The sequence below is a fragment of the Hordeum vulgare genome, chromosome 2H (assembly GCF_904849725.1).
Source record: "Hordeum vulgare subsp. vulgare chromosome 2H, MorexV3_pseudomolecules_assembly, whole genome shotgun sequence".
Classification (NCBI taxonomy): domain Eukaryota; kingdom Viridiplantae; phylum Streptophyta; class Magnoliopsida; order Poales; family Poaceae; genus Hordeum; species Hordeum vulgare.
The window spans coordinates 373,790,418-373,810,857 of NC_058519.1; the positions used below are offsets into that span (position 1 = coordinate 373,790,418).

Consider the following 20,440-nt stretch of genomic DNA (forward strand, 5'->3'; position numbering starts at 1 on the left):
GAATGATGATGACTCTATAGGAAATGCCTCCGGCAGTGTACCGGGATGTGCAACGATCTAGCTTGGCGTATGACGTTGAAACATCTCGCTAGCTATCTTACGATCATGCAATGGCAATATGAGAGTGACGGCACAAGTCATGAGACGGAACAGTGGGAGTTGCATGGCAATATATCTCGGAATGGCTATGAAAATGCCATAGTAAGTAGGTATGGTGGCTGTTTTGAGGAAGGCATATGGTGGGTTTGTGTACCGGCGAAAGTTGCGCGGCACTAGAGAGGCTAGCAATGGTGGAAGGTGAAAGTGCATCTATACCATGGACTCACATTAGTCATGAAGAACTCACATACTTGTTGCGGAAGTTTTTATTAGTAATAGAAACAAAGTGCTAAACGCATACTCCTAGGGGAAGGGTTGGTAGGTGTTAACCATCGCGCGATCCCGACCTCAACACAAAGGATGACAATCAATAGATCAATTATGCTCCGACTTCCTAACATAGCGGTTCACCATACGTGCATGCTACGGGAATCACTAACTTCAACACAAGTATTTCTAGATTCACAACACCCTACTAACATAACTCTTAATATTACCAAATCCATGTCTCAAAACTAATTGAGAGGAACCAAGACTTCTCTTTCTACTCAATGCACATGAAGATGGAGGTTTTTGTATCCTCTTTGGGTACCTATCACCTTTGGGACTACTTTCATAGCATAAGCCAACTACCAAGTCACGCACCGCCGTGCTCTAAAAGATCTAAGTGAAGCACATAGAGCAAAATTATCTAGCTCAAAAGATATAAGTGAAGCACGATGAGCATTCTAGCAAAATCATGATGAGTGCATGTCTCTCTCAATAGGTGTGCAGCAAGGATGATTGTGACACAACAAAAAGAAAAGACTCCTAAGATACAAGACGCTCCAAGCAAAACACATATCATGTGGTGAATAAAAATATAGCTCCAAGTAATGTTACCAATGGATTAAAGACGAAAGAGGGGATGCCTTCCCGGGGCATCCCCAAGCTTGGGCTTTTTGGTGTCCTTGAATTTGGCTTGGATGCCTTGGGCATCCCCAAGCTTGAGCTCTTTCCACTCCTTATCTCTTTGTCCATGAGAACATCACCCAAAACTTGAAAACTTCACAACACAAAACTTAAACAGAAACTCGTGATAACATTAGCACAAGAAAACAAACTACCACCTCTTTAGGTACTGTAGCAATCTTGATTTCTATTTATATTGGTGTTATTTTACTGTATTCTCACTTTCCCATGGCTAGTACCCCCCGATACTATCCATAGTTTCATCAAAACAAGCAACCAACTCAACAAAAACAGAATCTGTCAAAAACAGACCAGTCTATAGCAATCTGTATACTTCGTATACTTCTGGTACCTCAACAATTCTGAAAACTTATGAATGCCTGTGAAAAAGGCATATCAACGAGTAGCAAAGAGAATCAACTCAAAATCTCTTTCTCAATAAAAATGAAAAATCATCTCGTGAGCGAAAAGTTTCTGTCCTTTTCCAGCAGGATTAAACAACCATCACCAAGACTAGTCATAAAGGTTTTGCTTGGCTCAAACACAAAAAGAAACGCAAAAAACACAATCATAACATAATTATTATGGTGTGGATGCAACAAAACATAAAGAAAAAGAAATAAATTTATTGGGTTGCCTCCCAACAAGCGCTATTGTTTAACGCCCTTAGTTAGGCATAAAGCGATAGAATCACGTATTGTCGTCTTTGGTGCTCAAACCATAAGTAGCATGATCACTCATCATCTTAAGGTCTTCATCTTTCTTACTAGATGATTCACCACTATTTTTAGGGACAAAAATAGACTTGGTGACCTTATTGTGGGCAAAATTTGGAGTATTCTGCACAGCGGCAAAAGCGGAACCCAAGTTGGTTATAACATCCTCTAGTTTGCCAATCCTAGCAGAATCATGACCTAGTTTTTCGTTAACTGTGGGTTCCTTCTCCTTTAAATTTTTCAAAACCATTCCCACCTTGGATCCGTATTGGGTGATTTGATTGTGGATATTTTTATCCAAATTCTCAATAAGTTCGATCGTAGCAACTTTATTTTCAATGACATCCAGCCTACGCATCACATGTTCCAGAGTTAAGGTAGTTCCATTAACCATGAGTGGGGGTGAGCCTACCAAATTTATTACAGCTCCGTAAGAATCAATGGTATGGCTACCCAAGAAATTTCCACCTACGATGGTGTCAATAATAAACCTATTCCAAGGAGAAATACCCACATAAAAACTACGAAGCAGGACGGTAGTAGATTGCTTATGAGTAGATCTACTCTGAGCATTGCAAATCCTATACCAAGCATCCTTTAAGTTTTATCCCTCAATTTGTTTGAAATTGAGAACTTCGTTCTCGGGAGTATCGTTCGAAGTGGTGGATCTAGCCATGAGGACAGGTAGACTATCCCACACAAACGAACAAAGAGCAAGCGAGAGAAAAAGGCAAACGAAGAAAAGGGCAAATCTTTTTGTAAATTTTTGTTTTTAGAAGCGGGGGAGAGGAAAACGAGAGGCGAAAAAGTAAATGCAAGAGATGAGTTTGCAACACTTACTTGGATGAGTTCTTGACTTGATCCTCCCCGGCAACGGCGCCAGAAATTCTTGTGCTACGGCGACAGAAATCTTCTGTCGTCTCTTGAGCTTGCGTTGGTTTTTCCCTTGAAGAGGAAAGGGCGATGTAGCACAGGAGCAATAACTATTTCTCTCAGTTTGAGAACCAAGGTATCAATCGAGTAGGAGAATCTCGTCAAGTCTAGAGTACGTGCACAAACACAAAAGAGCTTGCACCCAACGCTATAAAGGGGTTGTCAATCCCTTCAAGATTGATTGCAAAGTGAGATCTGAAGGCAGAAAGTGCAACGAAGTAAAAGAGTAAGGCTGAAAATATAGCGTGGAGTAGACTCGGGGGCCATAGTATTCACTAGAGGCTTCTCTCAAAATAGCAAATATTACGGTGGGTTAACAAATTACTATCGAGCAATTGATAGAACCGCGCAAAGTCATGACGATATCTAAGTCAATGATCATACATATAGGCATCACGTCCGAGACAAGTAGACCGATACTTTCTGCATCTACTACTATTACTCCACACATCGACCGCTATCCAGCATGCATCTAGTGTATTGTGTTCATGACGAACAGAGTAACGCCTTAAGCAAGATGACATGATGTAGAGGGATAATCTCGAACCAATGATGAAAACCCCATCTTTTTACCCTTGATGGCAACAACACGATGCGTGCCTCGCTATCCCTTCTGTCACCGGGTGAGGTCACCGCACGGTATGAACCCAAAACCAAGCACTTCTCCCATTGCAAGAATCATAGATCAAGTTGGCCAAACAAAACCCACAACTCGAAGAGAATTACAAGGATATGAAATCATGCATATAAGAGATCAGAAGAAACTCAAATAAGATTCATAGATAATCTGATCATAAATCCACAATTCATTGGATCTCGACAAACACACCGTAAAAGAAGATTACATCGGATAGATCTCCATGAAGATCATGGAGAACTTTGTATTAAAGATCCAAGAGAGAGAAGAAGCCATCTAGCTACTAGCTATGGACCCGTAGGTCTATGGTGAACTACTCAAACATCATCGGAGAGGTCATGGTGTTAATGAAGAAGCCCTTCGTATCCGAATCCCCCCTCCGACAGGGCACCAGAACGTGCCCCAGATGGGATCTTGCGGAGACAGAAGCTTGCGGCGGTGGAAAAGTACTTTCGGTGATCTCCTGATTTTTTGGGGATTTTAGGGAATATATAGGCGGAAGACCTAGGGCAGGGGAGCCACGGGGAGCTCACAAGCCTGCTAGGCCCGCTCCCCTAGGTCGGGCCTGGTGGGCTTGTGACCTCCTCCGAGGTTCCCTGCCTTGGTTCTCAAGTCTCCTGCGCGTCTTCTGTTATGGAAAAAATCATTCCGCAGGTTTTATTCCGTTTGGACTCCGTTTAAAATCCTCCTATGAAAAGGGTCAAAACACGGAAAAAACAGGAACTGGCACTTGGCACTGAGTTAATAAGTTAGTCCCAAAAAAGATATAAAAGGCATACAAAACATCCAAAGTTTGACAAGATAATAACATGAAACCATCAAAAAATATAGATACGTTGGAGACGTATCACCAGCACACACCCATTTTTACCCAGCGAGGTCCGGAATCACCCAGACTACGCTTCCAGAGAATAACTATAAGACGGGGAGGCCAACATCCTCGAATAACATGGGATCAAATTTAAACTGCGCGCTGCTGAGGGGTGACCCCCTCTCGGCCCCAGGCCGGAAACACCCATCCCCCCTGACCGGATGACTGACATTATTCGAGGGCCATGAACCTTCATCCGGCCCCTCTACTTGGTGTGCACATGGAAATAGGATTACGACCAACTAAACCGCATGCCCTTTTGGGAAGACCTATGGCAGCACGAAAAGTAAGGTGACACACTGACAAGATCCGATCTATGCTGATACCGGAGGTGTTAATTTTTGTTCACATGCTTTCATGCATCCGTCATGACCAGGCTACAAACTATCACGTCCCGCGTGACTAGACTGTCTGAAGGCCTCTCATCGCTTCGCAGGTTATTAACTAAACCATGCATGAAATCTTACCGCATGACATGCTATTAATTCATATGCATCAAGCTCATCAAGCAATCATGTCAGCAAACATCACATCAAATGTTCAAACATGCTTGCCTGGGTCGACGAAGTCGGAGTCTAGCTCGACGAAGTTGACGGCAGTGTCTTCTCCTTCGGTATCTACGTTACACAATATCGGATTCTAACATAAATATCGAGTGTGTATAAAAGTTGTCTCAACTTATTTTTAAATAAATATCACAAAAACTAGAAAACAAAATATTCTTTTAGAAAAGAATCAATTCAAAAGCCTTTTTAGTTTAAAAGTTATGAAGAAAACAAAACGAGGGACTTATCTGTGATAAACAAAAAGTTACCCAGGGTGCAGACTCGAAAATAAGAAAACATTTTGATGAAAATACACAAGCTAGAAGGGGAGGCGTATTCTGGCAAAAAGGCGCTTATGAAAAACATTTCAAAAAGGACAGAATCCTGACAGTGGGCCACCACTGTCAGGTTTGAATCTCACGCCAGCGATAAAGAGCTCGCGGCGTCACCGACAACGGTCTGCTGCGAAGGAGAGAGGGAGGAGGGGACATGCACACTCACAGGGATCCTCCGCGACGGTGGGTGGTGGAAAGAGTCATCGACAAGCATCACGTCGACGACGACTTCCACTCCGTCAAACGACGACTTCTGGTGTAGGTCGATCTCGTTGGAGATACATGCAGCCGTTGAATTGGAGCGGGGGTTAGAGGTGCGGGTGCTCAAGGAGGCTACTAGCCAAGCTAGGCCTGCGGAGGCACGCTCACGAGAGCAAATTTAGCCGGAACCCGAAGCTGATCGGGGCGGCTGAAGGCGGGGAAGAAGGCCCTCTCGAGGTCCTCCGAGGGGCTGGGCGTGGCTCTACTGAGTGGTGGAGAGGTGCTGGGTTGCTCGAGAGGCTTGGGGTCCTCTATTTATAGGCGGGCAAGGGGGTGCCGAGATGGGGTTAACTCTGGCACCGATCAAGGTGAGCCAGAGGGATCAACAGATGCTTACAGCAGCCGCGACAGCTATAGCAACTCCAAGGGGTCCCGTTTTACCACTAACATAACCCTAATCCATGGTGACGCCGCCGCTCAATGGAACGATGCTCACGGGCACGACGACTGCAGATGGCACGCTCTGTGCCGCTCAGGCCACGACAACTATGCTGCATCGTGCGTAAGGACGGGGTGGACACGCGAGGGCTCCTGGTGGCTTGGGCGGCGCTGGACTGCGCCGATTTGGAGAGGGGGCTCTAGTGGCCGAAACAGGCATCACTAACGCCGCGGTTGTGGCCGATGCCGACAGGCCAGCTCATCCCCGACGACCACAACGAGCCAAGAGACCGTGCGACGCCCTGGATAAGAAGAGAAAAAGTGAGCAAGCGGCCAATGCGTGCATTGGCGAGATTGACACCGAATTCCGACATTCACAGGAATTGTGCATGCCACTTGTTCGACGAAATGCTATTGACACAAGGGCAATCGGTTTGGGGCTGAATTTTTTTGGAGGGGGTTTCTCTTTGGCTCTAGAGTAATTCAGAATTTTTGGAGTTGGATAAGATGGGTTTTTAACAAAAACATCAAATCTGGTCCAAACTCCAGTCAAACAAATTTTGAACAAGAAAGCAGAAAGTTTTTGGTGATCTAGGTTGAGGGTACCTGGGGCTACCATGGATAGCTTACTTGGGGTCAGGAGCTAAAGGAGACTATAGGGGTGTGTTTGGTTTCAGGATGAGGTGGAATCGGACGGGTTGGTTCCATCCCTAGCAGTCGTTCTCGTGTTTAGTTGGGTTAGGAACCGGAATTGGCTCATCCCCATGCAGGGAATATTTCCTCCAGATGCTTCACCAAGTGATTCCACCGTTTTGGAGGAATCAACTCGTTATTCGTCCATGAAAGCAAAGGAACAAAGAAATAACCAATCAGTTCTCACCGCGCTCACCCCCGCACTCGAACAAAAGTTTTCGTGGTTTTTTTATGGTTATTTATTCGTGGTATTTTTTTCGTTTTCGTGATTATTTTTTTGTGGTTATTTTTTCATTTTCGTGATTATTTTTCGTAAACATTTGGTATGCACTCATGATCATATATTTTTATTTGCATGTGTTGAAAATAGAAAGAAAATGTTGCTGAAAATTTAAACTATAGGCTTGTCAAATGCAAAGAACTCTATTTGTTCAGAGATGTAATTTCACCATTTATATCGAAGAGGTGAGTGGCATCGGATTCTTCTCATTTCATCTCTCCAACTAAACACCGAGATGGAACCAACCCATGACATTTTTATCATCAACTGAACACAAGAATGGAACCAACCCATGACTTTGGGATGGAACCATGAATTCCATGACTTTCAATCCTCAAACCAAACACACCCTTGGTTCCTTTGCAAAAACTTGGGGTCCAAAAATGATTACATAAATTTCCTAGAGCCATTTAAAAATAGATAAAAGTAATAGACACTGCCAAAACTTTGTGAGATTGTTTTAAAAGATGTCCTGAGGACAAAGGAGGGTCATTGGAAAGGAATTTTTGAAATATGGAGAGGGAAGAATTTAGTGAAAATCTTATAGAGCAATTTTGATCATAAACCCATTTATAAATTTTAAATAAAATAAGAGATGAAATTCTTACAATGAAAATTCTGTCAAGTCGGAATTTTGGAGAAACTCTTGTCAAACCAGAAGTGATGTCAAGAAATCTCATAAGAATTTTCCCAAGATAGAGTTTTCAAAGGATTCCAAAAGAGATTTTTATAAATTTTCCATAACTCTCTTTCAAAATAAATAAACTCTAAAAAACTCAAATAAAAAATTTAAGTGTGTTACAACATGCCCCCTCACAAATGTCGCAATTCGGTTAAATTCGTCGTGCTCCTAGTCATCATCGCTCACTTGATCTTCTTGTGTGGCGACCACCACCACTTGTTCTGCCCATCGCCATTTGTTTGGATCCAGATATGTGTTTCGCGCACTTCTTCTTGACACCATGGGTTGCCCTTCAGCGCAATTCATGTTGGGGCAGAGTATTAGACGACGATGACGGCAACTTTGAAGGGGCCCATCATGACAACCTAGCAAATGGCGGGCTTTGCAAATCTATCAATGATGTAAGTGATTGTGAAAAGAATGATAACGTTAGAATAAGTGGTAGGATACCTTTCTTAAAAATCTATTATGTTCTATGTCCCAAAGGACGGTGTGTATTAGATCTTTTTACAACCAAATCTTGTAAATTCAACATCTAGAATACCAAAACCAATATAATTAGATTCACTATGAAATATATTTGGCAACTACTACACGCCGGTTAACGACCCAAATTTGGACCCGTCGCACCTTGGACGTCTGATATACCGCATCCTAACCGTTCGATTAGGGCATCCCGTCTTCAGTGACTCACTCTTTTCGAGATTTTGTCCCCAAATCAGGCAAACACGTGTGGGACGGGAACGAGACGATGAAGCTCGCCAGATCATTATCGCTCCCTTGATCATCGCATGTCATCAAATCGATGCCGCTTATGATGGCGAGGCCGCACGTCATCTCCGGCAATGGTGCTCGCCAAGAAATCTCCCCCTCTCTCAATTTGTGTTAAAGATCATGTCGTCGACCGGTGGCAACTCCTTCCATCGATGCTCCATGGTTGCAGCACTCCGGTGCGTCGCCCCGCCTCATTGTCGACGCTCGTTGCATGAGTTTCCGTGAACAAAACGACCACCGGTCGCACCACAAAACAAATGTAGCAAAAAGAATTGTTGGTCGTAGCAAAAATCAACGATAATTGAAGCAAAATCACCTCGCCGTCGTGACGGATTGCAGCTCCGCCATGAATGGACGTAGCAAAAAAATTCACCGAACATAACAAAAAACCATGACGGTTGCTACACGACCGCCGTCACGGGGGTCGCAACGGAGTCATGGATGAATGTAGCAAAAATCCTCACAGACTGTAGCAAAATCGGATGGCAGTGACAACAAAAATTGTCGTCTGTGTTTGGTTGCAACTCGCCGCGAGAGGTAATCGTTCCCGTCGTCGACCGGTTGTAGCACTAGGCTGGACCGGTTGCAGCAAAACGATTGAAGCCGCTGACGGTGGTAATTGTCGCTGTCACCGGTTGCAATTTCTGGGCTGGACGGTTCCAACATTTTGGTTGGCCGTTTACAGCAAAAATAGATGTTCGTTTTAGCATCGTATCCGCGCAACGCTCTCCCTTTGTCATCGTGTCCATCTCTGATGAGAGATGGTCGTCGGGGATCACGGGATTCGGGGTCGAGCGTTGGCGAAAGGGAGGAGGGAGATTGGGGGGGGGGGAGGGGGAGGATGGCCGCGGCGGCGATGACGGTGATATGGGACAAGGGACGAAAGCTGCAACGTCACCGATGATGCATCACAGCTATGGGGATGGTGGTTGAAGAGCTGAGCTGTCCTGGAGAAGGAGGAGGAAGGAAGATACACTACACATACAGGGGGGTGCTTTTTGTGACGGTATGATTAAGATCTATCGCACGGTAGTACGCAAACATTTTCTAATGTATTTTGATATGATCCATTTTGATACTATAGACATATACTCCCTCCATTCCTAAATATAAGTCTTTTTTAGAGATTTCACTAGTGGGCTACATACGGATGTATATAGACATATTTTAGATTATAGATTCACTCATTTTGGTTTGTATATAGACTTCTAGTGAAATCTCTTAAAAAACTTACATTTAAAAACGGAGGGAGTATAATGTTTTAAATTTGAATTTGGAAATTTGGTCAAGGTTCGTGAGATTGACTTTCAGTATAGGAGTACGTCGTTAGCAAGTTTCGCTGCAAACTGAAATTGTGCAGAACCAAAGAAGCGAACCGATCGTCTTTGCCATCTGCCGTCTACGCTCTCCTTCCAACCGCCGGTTCTTTCCCCTTTGCAAGCGCACCCTGTTCCTACTCCGCCCAGACCTCGCCGCCGGCAACTCGGGATCTAGCCCCTACACCTACACCACACCGCACTGAAGAACAAGGCGCAGTAACAGAAGAAATGGTGCTGATCCCTCTCATCCGGGATTACATCGACCGCATGCTCCAGGACATCTCCGGCATGAAGGTCCTCATCCTCGACCCCCAAACCGTACGTACGCGCCCCGAAACCCTAGCCCTGGCAGGCATCTGCTCCTCCCCATTTTTCTCACCAGATCCGCGCGGCTCGTTACAGGTGGGGATGGTTAGCGTAGTGTACAGCCAGTCGGATCTCCTGCGGAAAGAGGTGTTTCTCGTGGAGACGGTCGACGATGCCTCCAGCTCCAGGGCGTCCATGGCGCACCTAAAGGCCGTCTACTTCCTCCGCCCGTCCTCTGACAACGTCCAGAAGCTTCGCCGCCACCTCTCTGCGCCGCGATTTGCCGAGTGCCACCTCTGTGCGTAATTGATCCCCATTTGCTCATTCAACCCGTGAACTTGCTACATCCCTATCAGTTCACGACTTTTCTGTGTGTTTTACTGTGAGAAGACGGAAGAGTTGATTGTGACGAGGATGCAAACAATTTGGTAGACAGCCCCAACAAAAGAAAAACCAGCACATGAAGTTTGGGGCAAACAAGATGCTAAAATAACTACTCAGGACTACTTGCTCTTTTCTGGAAAACATGTTGCTCACCATACTGTCTAAGAAGGTTTTAAAGTTATGCGTAACTAGAAATAATAAAATTAAAATCAAATACAATGTAAGAGTTTGGGTGATAGTGTTGTACTCCCTCCGTCTCAAAATTATTGTCTTAGGTTTGTTGTATGAAATACCTAGTAGCGGGGTTTGAAAGAGGGATAAATGTGTGGTTTGTTGCACCATACTTTTGCTGAATCTGTTCATTTGTTGTTTGTTTCCTTGCAGTCTTCTCCAATATATTGAAGATTCCACAGATTCAAGTGCTTGCCGATTCTGATGAGCAGGAGGTTGTGCAGCAAATTCAGGTATATGTCGTTTATGATTGTAAATACACATCGGAATGAAGTGTTTGAGAGTTGAAAGGTAGGATGGAGTTGGTATATGAATGTTGTTTTGTTTTGCAGGAGTTCTATGCTGACTTTTGTGCCATTGATCCTTTCCATTTTACTCTGAATATACACAATAACCACATCTACATGCTTCCAACGGTGGTTGATCCTCCTGGTATGCAAAGCTTCTGCGATCGAGCTGTTGACGGCATCGCTTCTGTCTTCCTGGCTCTGAAGCGTCGCCCTGTTATTAGATACCAAAGGACATCAGATGTTGCAAAAAGGATTGCACAAGAAACTACGGTGGGTCCACTGTCAATATCAAATATTACTGCACGGAGACCATGAAAAAAAAATCATCAACGTAGAATTTCATTACATGTCAATATTTAATATTACTACACGAAGACCATTGTAGATAAATCTTTTTACATGCCTATCCCAACGATTGAAACCGTTGAAATATCACTGTCAACTACTCCCTCCGTTCCTAAATATAAGTCTTTTAAGATATTTCACTAGAAGTCTACATACGGAACAAAATGAGTGAATCTACACTCTAAAGTATGTCTATATACATCCGTATGTAGTCCACTAATGAAACCTCTTTAAAGACTTATGTTTAGGAACGGAGGGAGTATTATATTTTTGTTACTCTAGCACATCTTCAGGTGTTAACTCACTAGAAAGCAGAAACACTTATCCTTTATACAGTAGTGATGATGCCTACACTGACATATGGTTCTTCTTTGTACTCTCTTGATTATTCTGTTCATATCTGCTTTCTGTGCTGTGATCCACATCACTTATGCCCGTCTGATTGTATTACTTCCATTGTCTGACCTTGAAGACACAGTTGCATATAGCCTCTTCTTCCTCCCAAGTGATATGTTCATCGCTGCACACACTGCAAGCTAGTCCTAGGTGGAATTTTGTGCAGTTCTTACTGAAAACTTGAATTTCTTTTATACCTTTTCATTATGTATCAACGATCTTAAGTTGCATAACGTGAATCTGGGCTTTTATTGCCAGAGCATGTTAGAATGGTGTAGTTATTCTGCACTTTGTCTTCAGTGAGCTGGAGGATTATGTTCAATGCAATTTGCATCGGTTGTAAGTTTGTCTCAGATAGGTATTCTCAGAGACTGCTTAGGGTTGTTGAACCAACAATGGGATTACGAAGGAGTTAGTATGGCTCTGATCTGTTGAACCAACAATGAGATAATGGGAATACAACCAAAAAAGTTATGGTTAAATTTTATTTATGTAAAAGGGTGGAGTGGACGAGCATAACGGCATTAGTTTTCACGTGGCATTTATCTAATTGTGTGCTGGATGGCACCATGTTACAATCATCGGTCAATTATGCATGTTTTAGATATATTTTTCATGATGAACTTCACATTCTACAAACGGGAGTAGGAAGAAGTGCTATTTATAGAAATAGAGGAAGATTGAAAACCTTTTCTGTGCCAAAAAATGTCCGTAGTTCTGTATCATAATTATGCCTTACTTTTGTTTTAAGGATTTCATGACAGTGGTGGAGGTAGAGGGTGGACAGGGTGGGCCACGGCCCACCCTGGCCCATTGCGCTAGGTCCGCCACTGTTTCATGATGCCATTGTGACGTCTGTTTGGAATACTTGTTGCTGAAGCACTTGCAATTTGGAATGTGCAGAGGTTGATGTATGAGCAGGAAAGTGGCCTGTTTGATTTTAGACGAACTGAAAACTCTTCCTTGTTATTGGTGATTGACAGAAGGGATGATCCTGTTACTCCGTTACTTAATCAGTGGACATATCAGGTACTCTAAAAAGGATTATAATCTTTGGCTGTTTTGAATGTACTTTTCTGTTGATTTGTTTGCAAATTTGAATCCACAGGCAATGGTCCATGAGCTTATTGGAATTGAGAACAACAAAGTTGATCTGAAGGAGTTTGCTAATGTCCCTAAAGACCAGCAGGTTGAGAAGTGTTGAATTTCTTCTTTTCATATTATGACAAAATACTGCATGAAATCTTGTTTAAATATGATGGATGTGAAATATGCTCATATAGGAGGTTGTTCTATCAGCGGTACAAGACGACTTTTATAGAGTGAACATGTTCGAGAATTTTGGTGACCTTGGTATGAATGTCAAAAGAATGGTAGATGACTTTCAACATCTTTCAAAAAGCAGCCAGAATTTTCAGAGTATAGGTAAGTGATATGGATTTTTGCTTTTGTGTTTTCTATGAAAGAAATGGATCATGGGGAAATTGTGTCTATTTACCTAGTTTTTTTACTCCATCCGTAGTTTCACACCTTATACTTAAATACTGTCTTCTCATCCCCAGCTAGTTTGATTTCTTTGAATCATTAATCTTGCTATAGTATCCTTTACTATCATATTAGTTACTGTTACTTTTATGGACAAGTACATCTGATGATTTAAGTGTTGAACTTAATGTGTTCCCGTCCTCTCCTTACTATGTTATGGTGTCGGTTTATATTTTAAAACATGAGTATTTTCAGAATAAAAGATATCTTCTTGTAGTAGCTGCAGTTGCATAAATCGTAGCGCTTGTTGAATGAATGGCCCATAAACCCATAACTAACAACCCAACATGCTATGAACTTTTTTGGGGGTTGGGTGGTGGAATGCAAATAACTGTAATAGGCTGTGGGTCATAAAAGGGGAACAGGAAGAAGATATCTGTCATGTGGGGCCACACATATGTGTGCTGCTGCAAGGTGTCTGTAGGGCATCCACCCTGATCTCCACCCTAAGGGATCTGTTCTCATTAAGCTTGGTCAGAAGAAGCACCTTACTAGTTGTTAGTAGAGTTCTTACCATATCCGGAGAAAGCACCTGATTAGTAACTAGTAGTCCGTGTGACCGTGTCAGTTTAGGCTTATGTTTCTAGGAGTTCTGTTCCAGTCTGTATTATGCAATGCATCCCTTATATAAAGTGGTGTAGGGAATCAATCAAGCAATAGCATAAAGGAGATTAGGCTCCATGTACAGCAGCAACCCAGGTTGCCAGAGTTCGCCACCATAGCCGTCCGGAAGCCCAAGTATCCTCACCCTCGCCCTAAAACCCAGAATGAGTATTACCTTCAAAATCTTGGATGTGACTGTTGAAGTGTATATGTGGATTGCCTCTATCAGTTCGGACTTTTGGTTGTGTTGGCTAGTGCATGAAGCTTAACATGGTATTGGAGCTAAGGTCTTGAGTTCAAGTCCTTGCTTTCGCAATTTATCCAAAAATTACTGTTGCCCCCCTTTGCCCACGTATAGGCCTCTTGAGCCATACCTCCAAGTCTATCCACGTTTGCCTAGCCCTTTCCATCAGTTCGGACTTTTGGTTGCGTTGGCTAGTGCATGAAGCTTAACAGTGACAATATGTCTCTAGCTCTCGAACATTATACCAATGTCACTTTGTACAATATGGTTTGTTGGTTTATAGTCTGAAAAGTAAATACTCCCTCCGGTCCTTTTTAGTCTGCATATTAGCTTTGTCCGAAGTCAAAGTATCTCTACTTTGACCAAATTTATAGAAATACGTATCAACGTTCACAATGCCAAATTAATATTGTTAGATTCATTACGAAAGGTAGTTTCATGATATGTATATTTGGTATTGTAGATGTTGATATTTTTCAATATATATTTGGTCAAACTTTGTAAAGTTTGACTTGACCCAAATCTAATATGCGGAGTAAAAAGGACCGGAGGGAGTACGAGATATACGAGATAAAGTTGGGGTAGCGCCGATTGAAGAGAAGCTTGTCCAACATCGTCTGAGATGGTTTGGGCATATTCAGCGCAGGCCTCTAGAAGCCCCAGTTCATAGCGGACGGGTAAAGCGTGCTGATAATGTTAAAAGAGGCCGGGGTAGACCGAACTTGACATGGGAAGAGTCCGTAAAGAGAGATCTGAAGGATTGGAGCATCGCCAAAGAACTAGCCATGGACAGAGGTGCGTGGAAGCTTGCTATCCATGTGCCAGAACCATGAGTTGGTCGCGGGATCTTTGGGTTTCACCTCTAGCCTACCCCAACTTGTTTGGGACTAAAGGCTTTGTTGTTGTTGTTGTTGATAGTCTGAAAAGTAAATGTGTTTTGTGGTTTGTTTTAAACTCTGAATGCCTGATATGCTAATGGTTGTAGATGACATGGCAAAATTTGTGACCAACTATCCTGAATATCGAAAGACACATGGAAATGTGACAAAGCATGTTGCTTTGGTAAGCGAGATGAGCAGAATGGTGGAGGAAAGGAAGCTTATGCAAGTTTCGCAGACGGAACAAGAGCTAGCATGCGCAAGCGGACAAGCAGCAGCCTTTGAGGTATTCTTTTGATGCCCGGAAACTATTTCACACCTTTCAGGGTAACTTGGTCTTAGTATAGCTTGATTTTAGAATTAGTTATCAGAGTGTAAAGCTGCTTCTATGTTTGTGATGTAAGACTGCTAACTTCTACATCTGAACTATTGCTTTGCTGTTGAAAATACCTCCCCTCCCCTTCCTATATATATCGTTAACCAATTCTGGTTTGACCACTGTCATTAGACATGTAAGTCGAATTGTGCCTCTCCTTAGAAGCGGCTTAAGGAGTTGATTTTTCTTTAGAAGAAAATGTACATTTCTGTTGCTTTGACCGCTGCCATCAGCTAGTGCCTAGTGTTCAAACTGTACCTATCCTTGGAACTGCTGGCTTATCTGTTGACTTGCTCATTAAGATAGAAACACATTAGTATGACTTTAGGCTCATTTGTCTCATCAGTTTGATGCTAGTTGAATGAATGTGAGTAGGGTTTACTCCACAGAGAAACTGACCTGTTGATTTTTTTGCCAACCACTGACCAGTTGCTTTTCTGCAGGCTGTTACTTCCTTACTTAACAATGAAAGTGTATCTGATATTGACCGTTTGCGACTTGTAATGCTCTATGCTTTGCGGTATGAAAAAGAGAGTCCAGTTCAGCTGATGCAGCTTTTCAACAAATTGGCTTCTCGCTCTGCTAAATACAAGTCAGGGGTATGTGAACTGTACTAGCTCTTGTGGTAGAACATGTTCTCCTTGTTTTCTTCTATTGTACATATTGCTTTAGTTTTATTTCAGTTAATGATCTTTATAGTTCTTCAAAGGATTTTTTTTATATTTGTACTGTTTGAAGCGTAATGAATTGCAGTTTAATACACCATTGGACCATTTCTTCTATGCTTGTTAACTACCTTCTTGCTGGCCAATAGACTGAAAGTGCTGATCCATTGTTTGCTCTGGCTACAGCCAATATTGATTGTTCTTAGTTCTAAATACTAAAGTTGAAGCAGCACAAAGTTGTGGAGGAGCAACTCCACCTTGCTGGTACGAAGTGTTAAAGGAAGTGCTTCAACGTGTTGTGCTCGACATCACTCTGGAGGTGAAAATAGGCTGATATGGCTGCATGAGTTCAATACAAGAACCCCTAGAACACAAGATCTAAGATCTTAAGATAAGAAGAAGTTCTAATAAGTGTAATTGGTACATAGTTTGAGTTACTTAAAGGTCAAGACATCTCAGTTCTCCTATAGATAGAAGACTAGAAAATATTACTTAAAAGGTTAAGAAAACAAATACAACAACATATGACTGAAGGACCAACTTGTCTAGAATGGAGTAGAAATATGCAGAAGTCAATTTGACTTCTCTCTTTTCTTCTCTAATGTTCCTTTATCATTCTCCCCTAGTTCTTTGGAACTCGACCTTGAGTTACCTGCTTGTTCTGGATGGTAGAAAGTCAAGTCGCAACATTGAATGTGTTGGATATACCCATCTTGCTTGGAAGATATATCACATAAGCATTATCATTTATCTTCTTTAAAGTAAGGAATGGGCCATACTTTCTTTGTCTAAGTTTCCCATTGAACTCATCATGTGGCAAAACTACTCTTTCGAGAAGTGATCAGACTTTATGGTTTTCGAAGGTCAATCATCTCAGATCATGATAGAAAGTTTCTTGCTGCATTTTGGCTCACTTGGTGGACACAATTAAACACTGAATTAAAATCGTCTAGTACTGTCCATCCACAAACAGAAGTGGTGCAGAAGTCTTTGGGGTAATCTGGTCTGCATATGTGTGGAAAGAAAGCGACAATGGGATTTGGCATTGTCTTTTGCTGAGTTCTCCAATAAAAAGTCCAAGCAGGAGTTATTTTCTATTGTTAACACTAAAGTTCCAACACATGTGGTGGAACTGGTGAAGCTACCATCAAGGGGGACTCAAAATCAGCATTGTCCTTTGCTGATAACTACAATTGATCATTCAAAGAAATTTAGTGTTTTGGAAGCACAAAATCAGAAGTACAAACAGTTAGCTGGCTGCAAAAGGAGGCTGAAATCCTCCTATGAAGGTGATAAGGTGACAGTACATCTTACAAAAGAAAGGCTAGCATCCGTTGTCTTTCGTCATGGAATGAAATGAACCATTTTAGAGAACCTGTCGGTCACCACAAACAGATCAATCCCTCGTCCTGTTCTTGGCAAGCCTAAGACAAAGTCCATAGAGATGTCCTCCCATGGAGCAACAGGAACATTCAAAGGCATGTGTAACCCCGTGTTTTGGACCTAGCCTTTGCAAGTTTCACATATGGGGCACCTTTGGACAAACTTTCCAGCATCTCTTTTTAGTTGTGATCAAAAGTAACGATCCTCCAGGTTAGCTAGTATTGCCGCTTCTAACATGGCCACTATGATAACTTAAATGGAGCTTTCTGATCAGCTTGTCACATAATCTGTGTTTGGTAGCTGTTCTCATCCTAGCATGTCTGTTCCTGTTTGAGACATGCGAGTGTAGATGTGCTGAGTGCGTGCAACTGCCGGGTGGTTTTGTATCTGCTGAGACATGCTGAGACATGCTGAGCCGAGACTTGGTTTGGTAGCCTGCATTTGGTTAGGTATGCTGGGCTGAAACTGTGTTTGGTAGCCTGTATCTGAGGTAGATGTGGTTACCTCCTCTTAAGATGGTAAGGATACCACAATAGTTACAAACACATGATAAAGAAAATTGCGTGCACACTTCAATGGAGTTTTTGGTGCCAATACAACATTCAACAAATATTTCAACTATATGTAAATATGAAAATCATATTCCAACACTCAACTAATCATAGGCATTACAAAAGGGATAGAATAACACAACATAGGATCAATTGTATTAGCACATCTGAAAATAAGTGTGCCATGTCTGAAATTTCTGAAATCTCTGAAATTTATACGTACACAATCTTGCACCAAATAATCTTCACCTAATGGCTGGCCCCTAATGTGCTTTACCCAAACACGGCCAAAGTCTTCAGCGGTGGTTTAGGTCGGAGCAGAGAAGGACGACGGTGATGGAGGGTCCGAGGGGAGCTGGCGGGAGGGCTGGCCACGGAGGCGTTAGCAGCTGCGGGAGGGGCAATGCTGGTGGAGTCTCTTGCGTGTGGCTAGCTAGATAAGGCCTAACATGGACAGAAAGATGGCAAACAATTTTTTTATTCAAACTGCGAAAGCCGAGACTTGAAGTATTGAACCCAATACCTCTTAGCTTTGATACCATATTAAATTTCATTCACCAACGAGTAGAAGCAAAAGTCCGAACTGAGGGAGAAGGTTGGCAATCCACATATATACTTTTAACAGTTTTAACGATAAGTTCTTATACTATTTTATATCTTCATTTCACCATATGAACTCCATTATGTAGCAGTTCTCTAGAATCGATGGTATACATGGTTCCTCAGATTCTAGGAAATATAATTTCTGTAAATCAGACAGCGCAATATCCCTTGAAGTGAATGAAACATGGTGTTAATTAGGCTTGAATACTCTAATTACCTTTTTACTCATGTTTAATAAACATAATTAACGGGACCTTCCTCAGTTGGCTGTTTTGTTATTTATACTACAGGCAAAAGATGGAAGTAGTCAGTTATATTTTTATTGGAGGTTGGGGTGAGTCTAATGTGTGTTACTACTCTACGCAGCTTGTTCAATTCCTGCTTAAGCAGGCTGGTGTTGATAAAAGAACAGGCGACTTGTATGGGAACCGTGACCTATTAAATATTGCTCGCAACATGGCTCGTGGACTTAAGGTGACACAAAAGTTTGTCCCCACAGTTCTGTTACATCTCCGTAGCTTGTTTCTTACGCGCTTATTGGTTGCAGGGTGTTGAGAATGTATACACCCAACACCAGCCTCTGATCTTCCAAACAATGGAAGGAATTGTCAAGGGGCGATTACGGGATGCTGACTATCCACTTGTTGGCAACCATTTCCAGCAGGGCAGGTTGGTCAAACATGTGCTGTGCTAAGTGTCTGAAACTACTTTCTGTAATTCACTAACTTGGTTTGTTGATGGACGTGTACATTCCGTCCTTGAGCACATCCTACAAAATAAAGCTAAATCATTGATAGGGTACACTTTAGTTTTTTTTAGTTTTCAAAATGCGACAGGCTAATTTATAGAAGTGATGGCATCCCCACAGGCCTCAAGATGTTGTGATATTCATCGTTGGTGGGACAACGTATGAGGAAGCAAGATCAGTGGCCCTTTATAATGCAGCAAATCCTGGAGTTCGTTTCTTCCTTGGAGGTTCAGTGGTTCTAAATTCAAAGAGGTATGCACTGTTAACCATCAGTGTCCTGGCAATGGTTCATAGCGTGATAACTCTGTTTGGTGTTAGATGTTTCCTCTTTTTTTGTACTTAGAGCAGAATATTTGGACAATTTTTGCAGTTGGTTTCCATTAAATTAGATTTGGATGAGTGGGATCATGATTTGATGCTGTTAACGATGACTTTGCAGATTTCTTGAAAACCTGGGGGAGGCCCAAAGAATATCGAAGTCTAGCACTCTATTATGAGCATGGTGTTGTCATTTCCTGCTCGAGGCTTGCGAGAATGTGATAATTGATAGTTTCACTGCATATAATGAGAGAGAATGCAATTTGTGGCAATTTTTGTAATGTATAGCTTTAGCTGTTAGTGCAATACCACAGCGTATCTATAGAGGGCTCTCGGTTTCTGTACATTCCACATTTGTTGTGATATTTTTTTACTACCCAGTTGACACGGTGAAGAAGTGGACTATACTGAAGCCTTCTCTTGTCTATTTTGACGGAGCACCACACTGTTGTTGGGGTCCTGGAGATAAGTGTGCTTAATCCCATAAAATTATTAGGTTTGGGACACATTCCCCCCTAACCCTTCTTTTATGGGAGATACACATCAAGTTGAATTATTTATTTATTATGTCCGGCAACTTCCTGTGCTCCCTAGTGCCAAACAATGGCTGTTCATGATGATGGATTCGCAATCTCATGAAGAATTTGTGTGACTGTCGTGACTTTCTGTGCTACCTGGTGGGCGATTCACGAGGGGGTCTTCCAAGGCAGCCACAAAGTCTTTTTTTTTTCTTTTCGAAATGGAGGCAAAGATTGCCTCATTTATTATTAATTAAGTAGGAAAGAATTGTTTAATTAATTACGAAAAATCAGGCAAAAACCAGAACAACAAGGACCAAGCCCCCTCCCATAGACTAAAACACTCGGGGCAAAGCCCATCCTAAATGATGACATGTCAACCTGCGGCTAGACAACGCAGTTTCAATTTCGACGAAAAACTCAAAAGAACAAAACTAAGTATGACTGACGCCATGAAAGACCGTCGAACGGAGTCTTGGAGAGAAGGAGTCGGGAGGGAGGAGGAAGTCTGGCACAAGGGAATTGATGACATGTCAACCTGCGACTAGACAATGCAGCTTCGATTTTGACGAAAAACTTAGA

General features: G+C 42.4%; 1 protein-coding gene across 2 annotated transcripts; it reads left to right on the forward strand.

Annotated features, from left to right (window-relative positions):
* The first annotated feature begins 9,500 nt into the window (after positions 1–9,500).
* Positions 9,501–19,783, forward strand: LOC123426321 (vacuolar protein sorting-associated protein 45 homolog). Of its 2 annotated transcripts, none has more exons than XM_045110132.1 (13): positions 9,501–9,792; positions 9,877–10,078; positions 10,549–10,628; positions 10,728–10,955; positions 12,330–12,455; positions 12,535–12,615; positions 12,710–12,851; positions 14,804–14,982; positions 15,516–15,671; positions 18,641–18,748; positions 18,822–18,943; positions 19,143–19,274; positions 19,462–19,783. In XM_045110132.1, exons 1-13 carry the CDS (start codon positions 9,703–9,705, stop codon positions 19,517–19,519), a joined length of 1,704 nt encoding a protein of 567 aa, XP_044966067.1. In that variant the 5' UTR covers positions 9,501–9,702; the 3' UTR covers positions 19,520–19,783. The 2 variants fall into 2 exon arrangements, with proteins under 2 accessions (XP_044966067.1, XP_044966068.1); XM_045110133.1 differs by having other exon boundaries at positions 9,719–9,796.
* The last annotated feature ends 657 nt before the right edge of the window (positions 19,784–20,440 follow it).

Bases quoted from the DNA above. Each gene is read 5' to 3' on its own strand.
- LOC123426321 (XM_045110132.1), top strand. From the start codon at position 9,703: ATGGTGCTGATCCCTCTCATCCGGGATTACATCGACCGCATGCTCCAG. The intron at 10,079-10,548 runs GTGCGTAATTGA...GTTTCCTTGCAG, and splicing joins ATTTGCCGAGTGCCACCTCT to TCTTCTCCAATATATTGAAG. The intron at 10,956-12,329 runs GTGGGTCCACTG...TGGAATGTGCAG, and splicing joins GGATTGCACAAGAAACTACG to AGGTTGATGTATGAGCAGGA.